Source organism: Fragaria vesca, linkage group LG4 (assembly GCF_000184155.1).
Source record: "Fragaria vesca subsp. vesca linkage group LG4, FraVesHawaii_1.0, whole genome shotgun sequence".
Taxonomy (NCBI): domain Eukaryota; kingdom Viridiplantae; phylum Streptophyta; class Magnoliopsida; order Rosales; family Rosaceae; genus Fragaria; species Fragaria vesca.
Window position 1 is genome coordinate 3,815,480 of NC_020494.1, and position 13,461 is coordinate 3,828,940.

Below are 13,461 nucleotides of genomic sequence, written 5' to 3' on the forward strand. Positions count from 1 at the left end.
TGTCTCTCTCTCTCTCTCTCTCTCTCTCTCTCTCTCTCTCTGTGTCTGTGTGGGAGAAGAAGAAGAAGAGAATTTTGGAACCCAGAAAATCGAATCAAAACACTTCCCAACACACACTCTCTCTCTTCCTTCCTTCCTTGTTTCTCTCCATTCAAATCAATTTCAACTTCAATTTCCTTGTTTCTCTCTCCGCTGTCTCTTTCTGTTGGAGTGTTGCGCTTCAGCCCTAGATCTTACCCAGTCAAACACAATTCCATACAGCCTCGGATTTCCAGATCTCCAACACTCTGATTTTCAGATCCTCACTTCATCAGGTAACTCCAATGCCAGATTCTAGTTTTGTGTTTTTTTTAGTTCCTGTTGTGTTTTGTTTTGTTTTGCTTTGGAGATAATAGCAGCAGAGTTTATGGTTCTGATTTTGATAATTTTTTTTTACTGGGGTGGGATTGAAATCTGGGGGGTTGGTTTGACTTTTATTTACTGTGGGCTTTCAACACCTACATAATTGAGAGTGTTTGGTTTCGGTTGTTGGTCTACTTCTTCCACTTCAAGTCTTTGCTTGTCCATGTTTCAGTTCTATGTCTATTTCTCTTTTTTGTTTTCGGGATTTTTTTTGTTCGAATGAATTTAGTTAGGCTTGGATTTCTCTTTTATGAGTTGCAACGGCCCAGAAAAGGTACGACAAGATGAACTGAGATTTGAACTAGACTTTAAATCATCCAAGCGTTGATTTTGTTGAAAACTAGGATTTTTTTATTATGAATTCGATTTGGTTTTTGGCTCTGCATTTAAAGACTTTTATTGCTGAAAGAATTGGTTTGGTACACAAGAGTGTTAATCTAACATTCTTCGGAATGACTTGGGACTTGCTAACCTCTTGTAAGCTTTATGCTCTCTAATTGTAATTGCAGATTGCGGAATATTCACGCTGATCAATTGAAGGCTCCTCAGCTAGACTATTTGTAAATCTGTGTGGAATTGTACAATGGTGGATGGGGACAATAGACAAAAGATACATCATTAGGCAATGAAGTTGTGGTGCATGTAGATGAAGACAGGTCAGCCTTGGCGAATAAACATGGGTGACATTCCTATATTTTCTGGGGCTCGCCATCGGCCACCTTTGAAGAGGCCGTTGTGGATCATTGTCTTGGTGTCCTTGGTTAGCATCTTTGTTATTTGTGCTTTTCTCTATCCACCGCAAAGCAGCGCCGCTTGTTACATATTTTCGTCAAGAGGTTGTAAGGCTATTTCCGATTGGCTTCCACCTGCTCCAGCAAGGGAATATAATGATGATGAGATTGCATCCCGGGTAGTGATAAAAGAAATTTTGAGTGCACCTCCTGTTCAATCAAAAAACCCCAAACTAGCTTTCATGTTCCTTACACCTAGTGCAGTGCCGTTTGAGAAGCTGTGGGATAAATTTTTCCATGTAAGGTTTGATCATTATCGAGTTATTTACCAGAAAGTGTTTACCCTTTTTTTTTCCCTTCATATTGATTTTTGCCTCTATGCATCTTCTTCGTGGTTGTTTTAAGCATATTCAATCAGTTTCTGATTGTTGTCTGATATGTTTTCTAATCTAGAAGGATATTGAATATGTATAAGTAACCGACTTATCATGTGGTTCTCATATATGCTATGGCATAAAAAGTTCACCTTGCTTGTAGTATATTAATTTGTTTACTGGGGTTTGGTGCTTCCAATTTTGTAATATTTCACAACTCTTTTGTGTCTGGTGTGACAAGTGGTGCTAAGCTTTCTTATGAGTTGCAGTCTTCTTGTAAATGCTACTTTACGAGTTCGGTTCACTGTTGCTTTTGACATGATTTGTTTCTTCTGAATGTAAGCCATGTGTTGGCTTGTGGTGCCCTGGTTCTGGTTTTTTGCTTCAAATTATTTGCATATAAGAGAAGTTCTAAAACCTATTAGGCTCAACCTTTTTGTGGTATATTTTTATATGCATCTGTTCATGTAAAATCAGGGTTTTACCCATGGAAACATGTGATAATAAACGCTCCACAATATAATTTTTCAACTTTAATTAAGCCTTTCAATTAATTATCTATCTTCCCAGATGCTATGCTGGAGCTTATACATGTTATATTGGCAGGGTCATGAGGGAAAGTTCTCTGTTTATGTGCATGCATCTAAAGAAAAGGCAGTTCATCTGAGCCGTTACTTTGCTAATAGAGAGATACGCAGCGACCAGGTAAACCTGCTTTATTTTCTTACCATCTCTACATACTCATACTTGCAATGTCAACTGAATACGAAAAGCCACTCAAATAACAACTAGGCCGGAGGAATATTTCTACTACAGACCCCACCCCTTACATTACATTAGCACTCCTAATTTCTTAATTAAGGCAGCACAATATCTTAATTAGGTTAGGTGTGGAATATTCTATGTGTGAAAGGTTGATCTCTGGTTTTATAGATTGAAGCAAGTGCATCAGATGCACTCAAATATCTGACTTACGTGAATCTTGATAAATCTTAAACTAGGATACATGCAATTTAAGCATTATTAGCATGCAAAGAGTTAGGGTTAGGTCATGCATATAGTAAGGCTACAGTGGCAGGTAGAAGGAAAAGAAAGATTACGTACTACATTACATATCTTTTACATCAGTTTCTTTCTGAAAATCAATTTAAAAGTTGATACCAACAGAACTATAACTTAAATTATAAAAAGGATCATAGGTTAATATAATGTTATTGCTACTCATATCTGCATTTTCTGCTGCATAGTCAGTCATTGTACAAGTAGTGAAGGTGGTTTAGTCATCAATGTCTTGTTTAACTACTCATCCAGTTAATTAGACTTATGGTTGATCATGTTTGCAGGTGATTTGGGGAAAAATTTCCATGGTAGATGCAGAGAGACGATTATTGGCAAATGCCCTTCAAGATCCTGATAACCAGCACTTTGTGTTACTTTCTGAAAGGTGATCAAATTCTAGGTAGCTTTAGTTATCCTTTTCTGTCGAGCTCTTATAGTTCACTGATTATTAATTTCTTATTATTTCTTTCTGTAATGCAGTTGTGTACCGCTGTATACATTTGACTATATCTATGACTATCTGATGAATACCAATATAAGCTACGTTGACTGGTATGTGAAATCTTCTTGTATGACCCACTGTTTTAGTCTAGCTCCGTGGGTAGCGCTTTATATGAATGCAATTTTATTTGAACAATAATTTATCTTGAAGAATTTGTACAGTTATGACAGTTGCTCTGTCACAGTAGATTTTAAAATCTGAATAATTGTTTCTAGTTGATTTTCAAGTTACTCATAGTAGTTAGATCATTGTAGTCTTACTGTATACTTTGTCATTTGCTTATCAGCTTTGAGGATCCTGGCCCACATGGAAATGGCAGGTACTCAGAACACATGTTGCCTGAAATTGAGATGAAAGACTTCAGAAAGGGTGCACAGGTATTTTTCCATTAATTTGAGGCTACAAGATATAGTTTTTAATTTTTGAAAATTAAGTGTAGTTCTCCATCTCTTTGATGTCATTGATTTATTGGTCTGATTATGCCTGGCCAGGAGATTGTGTTAACACATGTTGATTGTAGTGCAATAAGGCCCTTCTGAAAATTAATTTTGATTCTGTGCTATACCAAAATGAAGGATTTTGAAGTAGGAATATATTGCCTGTGAGATTGTAGTGCTCTTCATAGATCACATTTACTGTTATCCTGATATATGAATTTTGTTTGTCTACTTTTTAGCTAGGTTTGTTGGTGACAAGGGGATTAGCTATTTTCCCCCCCTCTAAAATCTATCGATAACCTGAATTCATGAAATTCAAGTGTCTTTTGTTTTTTATTATATTAAGTTGTTGTATTCTCAATAATTTGCAGTGGTTCTCTGTCAAGCGTCAGCATGCTGTTATAATAATGGCCGATAATCTTTACTACACAAAATTCCGGGATTACTGCAAGGTGATGTGTAATTTATTAACCAAATGTTAGACCTGCTTTTATTCTAGCTTTCAATATTTTTATACTTACATATTGCTTCTAAAATTTAGTCATATACTTTTAGCATACCTGCATGCATGAGTCTTCCAGCAGTGCTTTTACTTAGTGTGAGTATTGTTAATGATTTAGAATCTCCCTTTCTGGCAATGTTATCAGTTTTATTCTTTGCCATTTCAAGTTGAACATAAGGACCAGGGGTTTGGATTCTTTTATTGAATTTTTTTGGTGTTGAATTTGGCTGCTCTAAAGTTCTAAACGTTTTCTTTCCAAAGAAAAAGGTTCAAAACATTAATATTATGTGTAAGACATATGCCAGACAAGACATGGCTTTACTCATCTTCTCATGCTTTGGCCACTAAACAGCTGACATGCAAGTATCTTAGAGGCTTATTTGGCTCTTGAAAGATAAGACTGTTGGCTCAGGCCATAATAATTGATGCTGATTGTTCTTGGTGATTACAGCCAGGTTTGGAGGGGCGCAATTGCATTGCTGATGAACATTACTTGCCAACCTTTTTTAATGTGAGGATTTTCGCTCAAATCTTTTCATCTTCCATGTTGCCTTGTAAAAGTATCTCATTCTGATTGGAACTTTTTTACACCTTTAGATAATTGATCCTGGTGGAATTGCAAACTGGTCTGTAACACATGTTGATTGGTCTGAAAGAAAGTGGCACCCTAAACTATACAGGGCTGGGGATATTAGTTACGAGCTTCTGAGAAATATTACGGTACAGTTCTTCCATCAGCATGTGCATATACATATTTATGTATTTAGAATTTTATATATATTTACAGACATTCCATCATGTGCATATGTAGGTAATATGCTTATGTCATGCAAAGCTATATGCACATTGATTGCCAGTTTGTTACACAGTTTATCCTTGGTTCTTCCTGTCACCTAGTAGATCTACCATGTTGCATGCATTGCAGGCAATAGTGTCATCTGTTAAATTCATGCACTCCAAAAAGAAAGTGTTGGATATCCTAGTGGTGCATGTTTCATGCTTGTAAAATTTAGTTTCCTTTTAAATTATGATCTCACTGGTGGCTTGCTATGACTGAGTGGTTGCTTGCATATCTGGTTTATCATTACACTGGGTACACTTTTCCCTGTAGTCTATCTTGTTTTCTGATTAAGAGTTTGGTTGTCTGCAGTCAATTGATGTGAGCATTCATGTAACCAGTGATGCTAAGGTATGGATCCAGAAGATTATAAATTCATCTGTGTGGAGTGGATAGCTTTGTATAACTGGTCTAACTTAATCATTTTTATCATGGTTCTGCAGAAAGTAGTGCAAAGATGGCCTTGCTTATGGAATGGTCAGCAACGGCCGTGTTACTTGTTTGCAAGGAAGTTTCATCCAGAGAGTCTCAGTAACTTGTTGCACCTTTTTGCCAATTATACAACAGTTTGAGCCAGATTTTTTGACTCTCTATTCTTTGGTTGGATGGTTTCGACCCTTTCACTTCATCTTGTTCCAGTATAGCTGACGAAGTTGTAAATTGCCAAATTATTAAGGCTCGATTGATCCCCGACCACAGTTCTTGAGTGCAAGGGAGAGGCTGGCAGAGCAGTTAGGGTAACTAGAGTCAAGGGGGAAGCAAACAAGCTAGTGTTGCTTCCACAGGGATGATATGGGTATATGGTTTCTCTTTGAACCCTTCATGAAGTCTGAACTTTGAAGTGGCAAATACAAAATACAATAGTGATGTGAATTTCAAGCTTTAACAAATATTTCTGCTATCTTTCTGTGTGCCTAATTGGAATTCGGAGCAAGTGTTTGAATGGGTAAATGTTTATGATTTAGAATGAAATAGATTCTAAAATCATCAATTTTGGCTGATTTAGGAGGATACCTTTGTTTATGACTTCACAGTCCTATCCCTTAATCACCATGACTCGATGTCATTTTCCCCATGGTTTGTTTCTAAAGTATTTGTTGGGGGAGCGATTGATATTAACAGACAAGAAGAAAGTATCTGCAATCTTGGAAGCAATCGGACAAGAAAAGGGTTTTGAAGTCCTCGTCTTCACGGTTCCAACTCCATCAGTCTCGCAAGTCGCAACTTCAACCAAATAACTTCCCCACCTGCTTATGATAGGACCAAATCCTGCTTCTGATAAGATTAAATCGACCAATCTAAGAGCATGTTGGCATCACATCCACACTAGCATGATTTTTAGACTTGGTAAACCTCCAGGTTTAGGTAAATGTGAAAGAAGGCTCCCAGACGATGAGCCATTCTTGCAACTAATATTAAACTAAACCCAAGAACCACGCCACAATAATCAAATGTATCTCATGCTTGAAAACTTGAACAACAGTCGTAATCAATCGGTGCACCAATCTGATAAATTGGAATCCCATAATATGTATGGAAATCACTCGAGTGTTTATTACCCTTTTTGTGTTGGATTTGTTCTCCCTATGCAACCGAATGCATTGCTATCTTCATTCTCTCAAATCCAAAGCCATCTTTACAACCGAATACAGGGATTTCAAAGTCTGGATTTCTCCCCTTGTACCCCAAAACTTGACCAGTAAACCAACATAGGGTGGATAAAATGGGAGAAATTCAAACAATTAGACAACGCAAGATACAACATCTTACATCAGACGATAAATTAAAATGAGTGACTCACGTACCCAACACCATCTTAACTCATGCTTTAGAAGCTAGGCAAAAACCATAAGGTAGATACTAGACACTGTCTCTAGTAGACAGATTCAGGTACATAATATGGATTCAAGTAGGATGCATCAATCGCAAAGGTAAGACGTATATATTCTGTTATTACTTATTAGCTAGCTTGTAGCAGTTGACAATATCTTCGTTTAATGACCTCTGCATAGATTTGTGCATCATTCTCACAAGGAGAAATAGCTCGTATGGCTTCCGCTCTGATTACAGAACTCAACTTCATGGAATCATGACGTAACAATAAACATGGATTCAAGTCGACTGAAAATCTTAAACTTGAACATCCGAAGATTCCGAACAAAGCAGCTCTAAAGAATGTCAGATAAAAGTTGAACAACACACATCACAGTCACACATCATGCATAGTACTACAGAACTACGGATTCTATTGTTGAAGGCATGTCCTTTTACAGCTTGTCCAAAGCACAGTATCTTGCAAATTTCTCCATCACGGCATGTTCCTTTCTCCCATCAGCTCCGGTATGATGAAATAGCCAACGAACAGGATCAATAACAATTGGCTTAGATTTGAGAAAATCTCAGTGGAAAAGTAGAAGAGCAAATTCTCTCCTTTCTATAGAAGAGCTCCTGACCTCTATAAAAGAGTACTCAAGTGCTGGTTTGAATATCAACATGGTCTCATGAAGAATTTCAAACTCCTGGCTGTACCGTACGCAACTTGTCTTGCATTATCGTTGTCGAGCAATTTTTCAAATCGGGTTTTGGTTGGACATTATTCATTGTCAAGCTATCCGACCCCTATGAAAGGCGTAGAACTGTAGCGCGTCGCATATGTACATGAATCAGGTATGGAATAGGCAGGCTATGTCGAAGTGGGGCATTTCTATGGCATATACTGTCATATTGTGTTTGGATGCGAGCGAGTCGATTTTTGAAAATTTAATTAAAAATAAGAAAATTTTAATTTCTTAGGACTGTTTCCTCCGTTTGGATTCTTATTCCGTGAAATTAACAATTTTCACGAGAAAATAATCATAGAATTTAAAAGCTTAAATTCTCAGCTTCAATTCCTCACAAAATATGTGTCATTTTTCAATTCCCTTGAGGTTAGTTTAAATAAAAATTCTTGTCATTTTAAAACTCTACACCATGAAATCCAAATAACGGAATTCTCAATTAATAGAATTTAAATTCATAGAATTATAATTTCTATAATTTTAAAATTTCTATAGAAATTAAAATTATTTTATCCAAACACAACGTCAGGGATCTTTGAGAAAATTTGAAATAAAAGAATGAGAAGAGGTTTCAAAACTGGTTCAGATTTATGCATCCGAGTGAAATGTCTCTGGAATCCAAATATAGAATTCAGGCTATAGCATGAACATGATATACCGGAAACAAACACCAACACCCACTAGTGAAACAGCATCAACGGCATATTCTATTTCTATATAATGTGCAAGGATCCATTTTCTCCTGCAAAGACGGTTCAATCTTTGTGTCTGAACAAGCAGCCAGCAGTAGTTCACAATCTTCCATGATCAACCATTCAACCAGATGGAATGTTCAGACGTGCCTATTAGGTTCTTATTCAAGTAGACCATCCAAGAAAATATAAACCCACAGGTGTGACTGAAAGCATAACTTGGACATTGTGCAGATATATGAACGGTGATTGACCTATGAACCGGCAGGTTGTGCTTTGTATTTTGAAAATATCGTCCACTACCAGTATTATAAAAGAAAACAGCTGATTGTCTATATGGAAGGCTAGAATAGGACATATGACCTAAACACAGAATCATATTGCCACTGTCTGCAAATGAGCAAATTGTTCACCAGAATATAGATCAAATCATCTTCCTTGTAAGATGGGTGACAGATTCTAAACTAAAGAACCTAAACACAGAAATTATATTGTCACTGTCCGCATTTAACGGAGTATAACAAACAATAGACTTGACTCATCCACAAAGTCTGACAATCGTAAACAAATATAAGGTAAAAAGAAGAGTGGGTCTGAAACAATGAAAAAAATCACACAACACAGATTGGGCTGCCAGCATCCCTATTCCTATGGTAAGTATCTCAGGTGTAATTCAAGCAGATATGCAGCGCTGCTGTAATAATCCTAAGGAAAATTTAGAAATAAAATCCTGCTTGTTCCTTTAACATGGTGTTGTAATCAAACCCAGTGTCCCAATCTAGGCTGCAAAAAGAAATGGCATGCATAAGAACTGCCATCTTTTGAGTTGGAAACATGGCAAGGAATTTACTAAACAAATGGTATAGAATGACATCTTACCTGGTTTAGATGCATAAAGAGCACACATCTAACTGGTTGCACAGACCATAGTCCAATCCTGTAGTTAACAATCATAATCAGAAAATACCAACTCTACCAGCCACTTATTGCTACTGGCTGGTTCAATGATAACCAAGTGAATAAGAAATCAAGCGTTTGTGGAACAAGTGTTTTGCTAAAGGTGCTATAAAACCTAAGCTAAAACAATGTGAAAATCAAAATAAGAAAAAGACCCAAAATACCAACATTCACCGAGAGAATCTTTCAGCAACAAAATTGGAAGCGACTGAAAATAGTTCAAAATAAATAAAGGTCTTCCGACACCAAGAATGCTGCCAGGAATATCAAAATCATAATTCAACTATGAGCACATACTTTCCATAGAAAATAACTGCATTACGAAAAGGAGCAGTAATTAGATATAAAAGCAAATCACTTGCTCTGGCTAAGCAAAAGGAACTGACACTTCCCTTTCACCAATAGACACTCGCCGAAACACCAGATCTGTAGTAGATATGAGACTTCCCATCAGTTTAAAGACAGAAATAACAAGTTCAGAATATTATCTTATTAATACATGGCCAACATAAACTTTGCAATATAACATCAAAAAAGGTAATCTAACAAACTCCAAAATGATATATTGCATATTCTCATTGTAACAAGAAAAATCCAGCAACAACCTTAATCAGCCTTGTGAAAGTATCTGTTCACCGCTTTCTACCACCACGTTCTCTCAATGAAAGAGCAAGTGTTTCTCCTGCTCCAACATTGTAATACGCAAGAGACAAATTGTCCTTGAGAAAGCCAGGTTTTCCACTCAATTTCTGTTTGTTTGCCGGAAGCTGGATCTCCCCAGAAATTTTCTCTTTCAGACTTCCAACAGTTTCAGATAAAGACTGCACTGTGATCTCCAAAACTTGTCCTTTAAGATTGCCTTCATCAACATTGGGAACAGATACAGTGATACGAACAGGCCCCTGTGTCCAAAAAATAAGAAATTGAAAAAGAATTATGTCACGATACCAACAAAGAATCATATAAAATTTCAAGTAATCAAGAACTTTCAATAATGAAAAGACAAGATATGGAAGGTATTCATACCGGATGCTGCGCTAAAAACTTATCTTCTGCAGTAAGCATGGAGTCATCAAGCTTCTGCCGCTTTGGCTCAGGTTCTTCTGGGAGCGGAGGAGGAGCTTCCTCAGGTGGTGGCGGCGGAGGCATCATTCCATGAGGCATAGGTGGTGGAGGCATCATTTGCATTGTAGGTGGTGGAACAGGATGATGCATATAAGGTCTGGGAACTTGCATAGGTGTAAACTGAGAACCAGGTGGAGGTGGTACAGGATTACTGGGAGCATTCATAGACATTGATGGATGCATAGGAGGTGGCCGATTCACCATGAGTGACTGCTGTCCAGAACTCATGGGCATTGGAGGTCCAGGTGGTCGAACCGATGAATATTGGACTGGGGGCCTCAGTTGAGGTACTGGGAGGCCACCACTAGATGGAGCAGGATACTGGACTGTGTTTGGAGGAACACGAGGAAGATTCAAGGCGAGACCTGGTGGTGGGGGAAGGGGTCGAATTGAAGGCACACCAGGTCTTGGAGGAGGCGCTGCTGGACCAGGAAGATTGTTAACATCGTTCTGATCCTCTCCATTGATATTCTGTGACATGGCCTGATTCGCTGTGCGGCCAATGCTTCCGGTGTGACCGTCCCATATGACCTGCTTTGGTTGCTCATCTTTCTTTTTCTCAATCTCAGCCTTGACAGCATTAGAAACTTCTTCTTCTGTAGTACCAAAAATATCCGGACGGGTCCGTGCAAGGCCCACAATGTTCCTTGAGATTTCATCATCCTGAGCCAGAGTAGTCTCCCTAATCTTAGCAAACATCCTTTCTTTTTGCTCTTTGTATTTTGGATCAATGAGGGAAATCCTCATGTGTTCAGACATCTCATTGATAGGGATAAGCTCCCCAGTAATCGGGGAGATGACAACCTTTGTTGGATCTCTTTCGGCAGGAATCCTCTCCTCAGGTCTCTTCCAGTTCTTCACAATTCTCATTGGGGGTTCAGGATCATCTGTTACCTTCTTCTCATTGTTCTCTTCAAGTCTTGATTGCCTCATGCCCTCTTCAACGAGCTGCATTTCTTCTTCATCCATTTCCATTTCCACCTCCTTCCCAGGCTCAATAATATCTTCTTCCATATCTGTAACCTTGCTTCTTCTAATAACCTCCTCAAGGGTCATTGGAGGAGGTAAATCCTCATCCTCATCATCAGCAAAGTCTATTGTTTCAACCACAACAAAATCATGCCAATCAATCATAGCCATTTGTATCCTTTCCTGTTCTATCTCATCTTCAGCCTTCTGCCTTGCCTGCTCTTGAGATCGCTCCCACTCCAGCCGATGCACACAGCGTTCAAGCACAGTTGTCATGTCTGCAACACTGTTCTTAAGCTTCTCCGTCAAACCTTTTGGAGGCATCAAGACCTTTGAATATGCATCAGCCAGGGAAGTGAAAAACATGAACATACTATGGGTAGGCTTCAGAAAATGGAACTGGGGGTTATTGTTCTCTCTGTTTGACAATCCATTCAAAAATGATTTCCCATTTCGAGCTACAAACTGGGCCGTAAGCTTAATAACATCCAATTCTTCGCCAGTAATCCCTTCTGGAAGCCTAACAGTATACTGCTCAGCTTCTGGTGGTTCAAGAACTTTTCGTACCGGTCTAAACGGGGCAGATGGATCAGGCTTAGCTGCTTCCACTTCACCATCAGCAGCTGGAGCTGGCGCGCCAGTTTCAGGTGCAGCGGTATCATCAGGCTCCGACGAAGGTTGCTGGCCAGACTGAACCTGGGCTCGAAATTCAGACAACCGGTGCTGATAATAGGCATGGTACGGATCTGAGGAAATCAAAAACTTGAACTTTGGATTTCCGGCATTACTAGCTATAATCCTCTTCTCAAAGTCGGGTCCGTTCTTTGCCACAAATTGGGAGGTTTTGTCGACAATGTTTCTGATATCCGGAGGAGGATGTATGATACCGATCGTCCTAGTATGCGTAGCAACCGGAGCAGGCACCGAGTTGGCTCTGTTCAGCTCCTCATTCAACTCAGTCTCTTCAGTCTTCGCTTCAGTGACCTGCGAGAGCGGAAGTGGCCCCAAGTTTCCATCGGTAGGAGGAGCTGGCAAGGGTAATATGGAACCGAACATCTTCCCTTTCGGAGAAACACGACACTTACAGCAAACTAAAGGGCATCAAAACAACACGGTGCTTATCTAAACCTGAAACTAACCAATTTGAGGCACACACACAGATTAGTAATTTCAATATTTAGATGAGAATACATAAAATCTCCAGCAAAATTGAATGAACACGACTCTATTAAATTCGATTTCGCATTACTTCAAACTAACCTAAAGTTTGACCGCAGGCTCTACGACGCAAGTCTTTGGTTTTTCGAAATCGAAAGTGAACTAGGGTTTGAATTTCATGAATCTAGAACCAATTTAAAGATGGCATCAAAACCAGAGGAAAATTTAAAACCGAAACAGAAAACGAAGCGTAGTAATAAAAATTTGGGAATGAATTAATCGGGGATATGCATCGTGAGGAATACCAGAAGAGAGAGAGAGGGTACCTTAAGGATAGAATTCGACGATTGCAGCTGGTCTAGGGTTTGAGAGCGCAACCGTGTGTACGAGAGAGAGTAGAGGATATTTATACTTATTATACCTATTCGGGCCGGCGGATCGAACCGGTTTATATTAGACCGACACGAAGGCACAGGCCTAAATTCCCTTGATTATTTGGAGAGTCTTTTACCTAAATTAAAAATCAATCAATGAAGTTTTTAAGTGTTTTACAAAATAAGTGAATTTTGTGACTTTTGCCTAATCAAACTAATGGGAGCAACCAATGCACCCACGTGCTTAACACTAAAACCTTATTCTCGGTGACAATTTCGCCTATTCTCGTATGGTTTGTGTGACGACGTTGGGGTAGGCTTGTGGCCTAGTTAGTTGTTTGTCGAGTGCAGCCGAACGAGATGTTAGTAATGGAACATGTCCTGGTGGTTGGTCGGGGCTGAGATGATCCGTGGTTTCTTGATTTCAATCAAAGAAGGCGTCAACACAAGCGAAGGTTGTCTGGAAGTTTCGATCAAATCTCGTTGCAGACATCGATTATGAGACCCGATATGGGTTGTGGGTTCGTGGTTGGACCCATCTGGATCTCTTCATATGCTCATTGATGCATGATCAGGGTTTGGATTGAGCATGTAGCAAAGGGCGGTGGATGACTTGCTATGACGGGTTGCGGATATGGTGGCGGCGGCTTTGTTGTGATAGGGCTCGGCCGGTAACGGAGATTCGACAATGATCGGGATCCAAAAGTTGCAGAGGTGGCGGCACAATAGCCTTGCAGGTTCAATGGTGGTGGTTTGGTTGTTTGTGCTACATCTCTCGACTAG

At 39.1% G+C, this 13,461-nt stretch overlaps 2 protein-coding genes across 2 annotated transcripts; one reads left to right on the forward strand and one right to left on the reverse strand.

The window, feature by feature from the left end:
* Nucleotides 1–2: 2 nt before the first annotated feature.
* On the forward strand, nt 3–5,760 carry LOC101315136. The gene is made up of 11 exons (XM_004296430.1): nt 3–314; nt 912–1,432; nt 2,114–2,212; nt 2,851–2,951; nt 3,047–3,118; nt 3,355–3,445; nt 3,877–3,957; nt 4,459–4,518; nt 4,605–4,727; nt 5,158–5,196; nt 5,289–5,760. The coding sequence occupies exons 2-11, from the start codon at nt 1,049–1,051 to the stop codon at nt 5,415–5,417; spliced, it is 1,179 nt and encodes a 392-aa protein (XP_004296478.1). The 5' UTR covers nt 3–314; nt 912–1,048; the 3' UTR covers nt 5,418–5,760.
* A 2,345-nt stretch (nt 5,761–8,105) lies between these two features.
* LOC101315424 (probable splicing factor 3A subunit 1-like) lies at nt 8,106–12,679 on the reverse strand. Its single transcript, XM_004296431.1, has 5 exons — nt 12,631–12,679; nt 10,079–12,280; nt 9,658–9,954; nt 8,975–9,478; nt 8,106–8,878 (listed from the first exon to the last, which is right to left on the reverse strand). The coding sequence occupies exons 2-3, from the start codon at nt 12,200–12,202 to the stop codon at nt 9,685–9,687; spliced, it is 2,394 nt and encodes a 797-aa protein (XP_004296479.1). The 5' UTR covers nt 12,203–12,280; nt 12,631–12,679; the 3' UTR covers nt 8,106–8,878; nt 8,975–9,478; nt 9,658–9,684.
* Between the last annotated feature and the right edge of the window lie 782 nt (nt 12,680–13,461).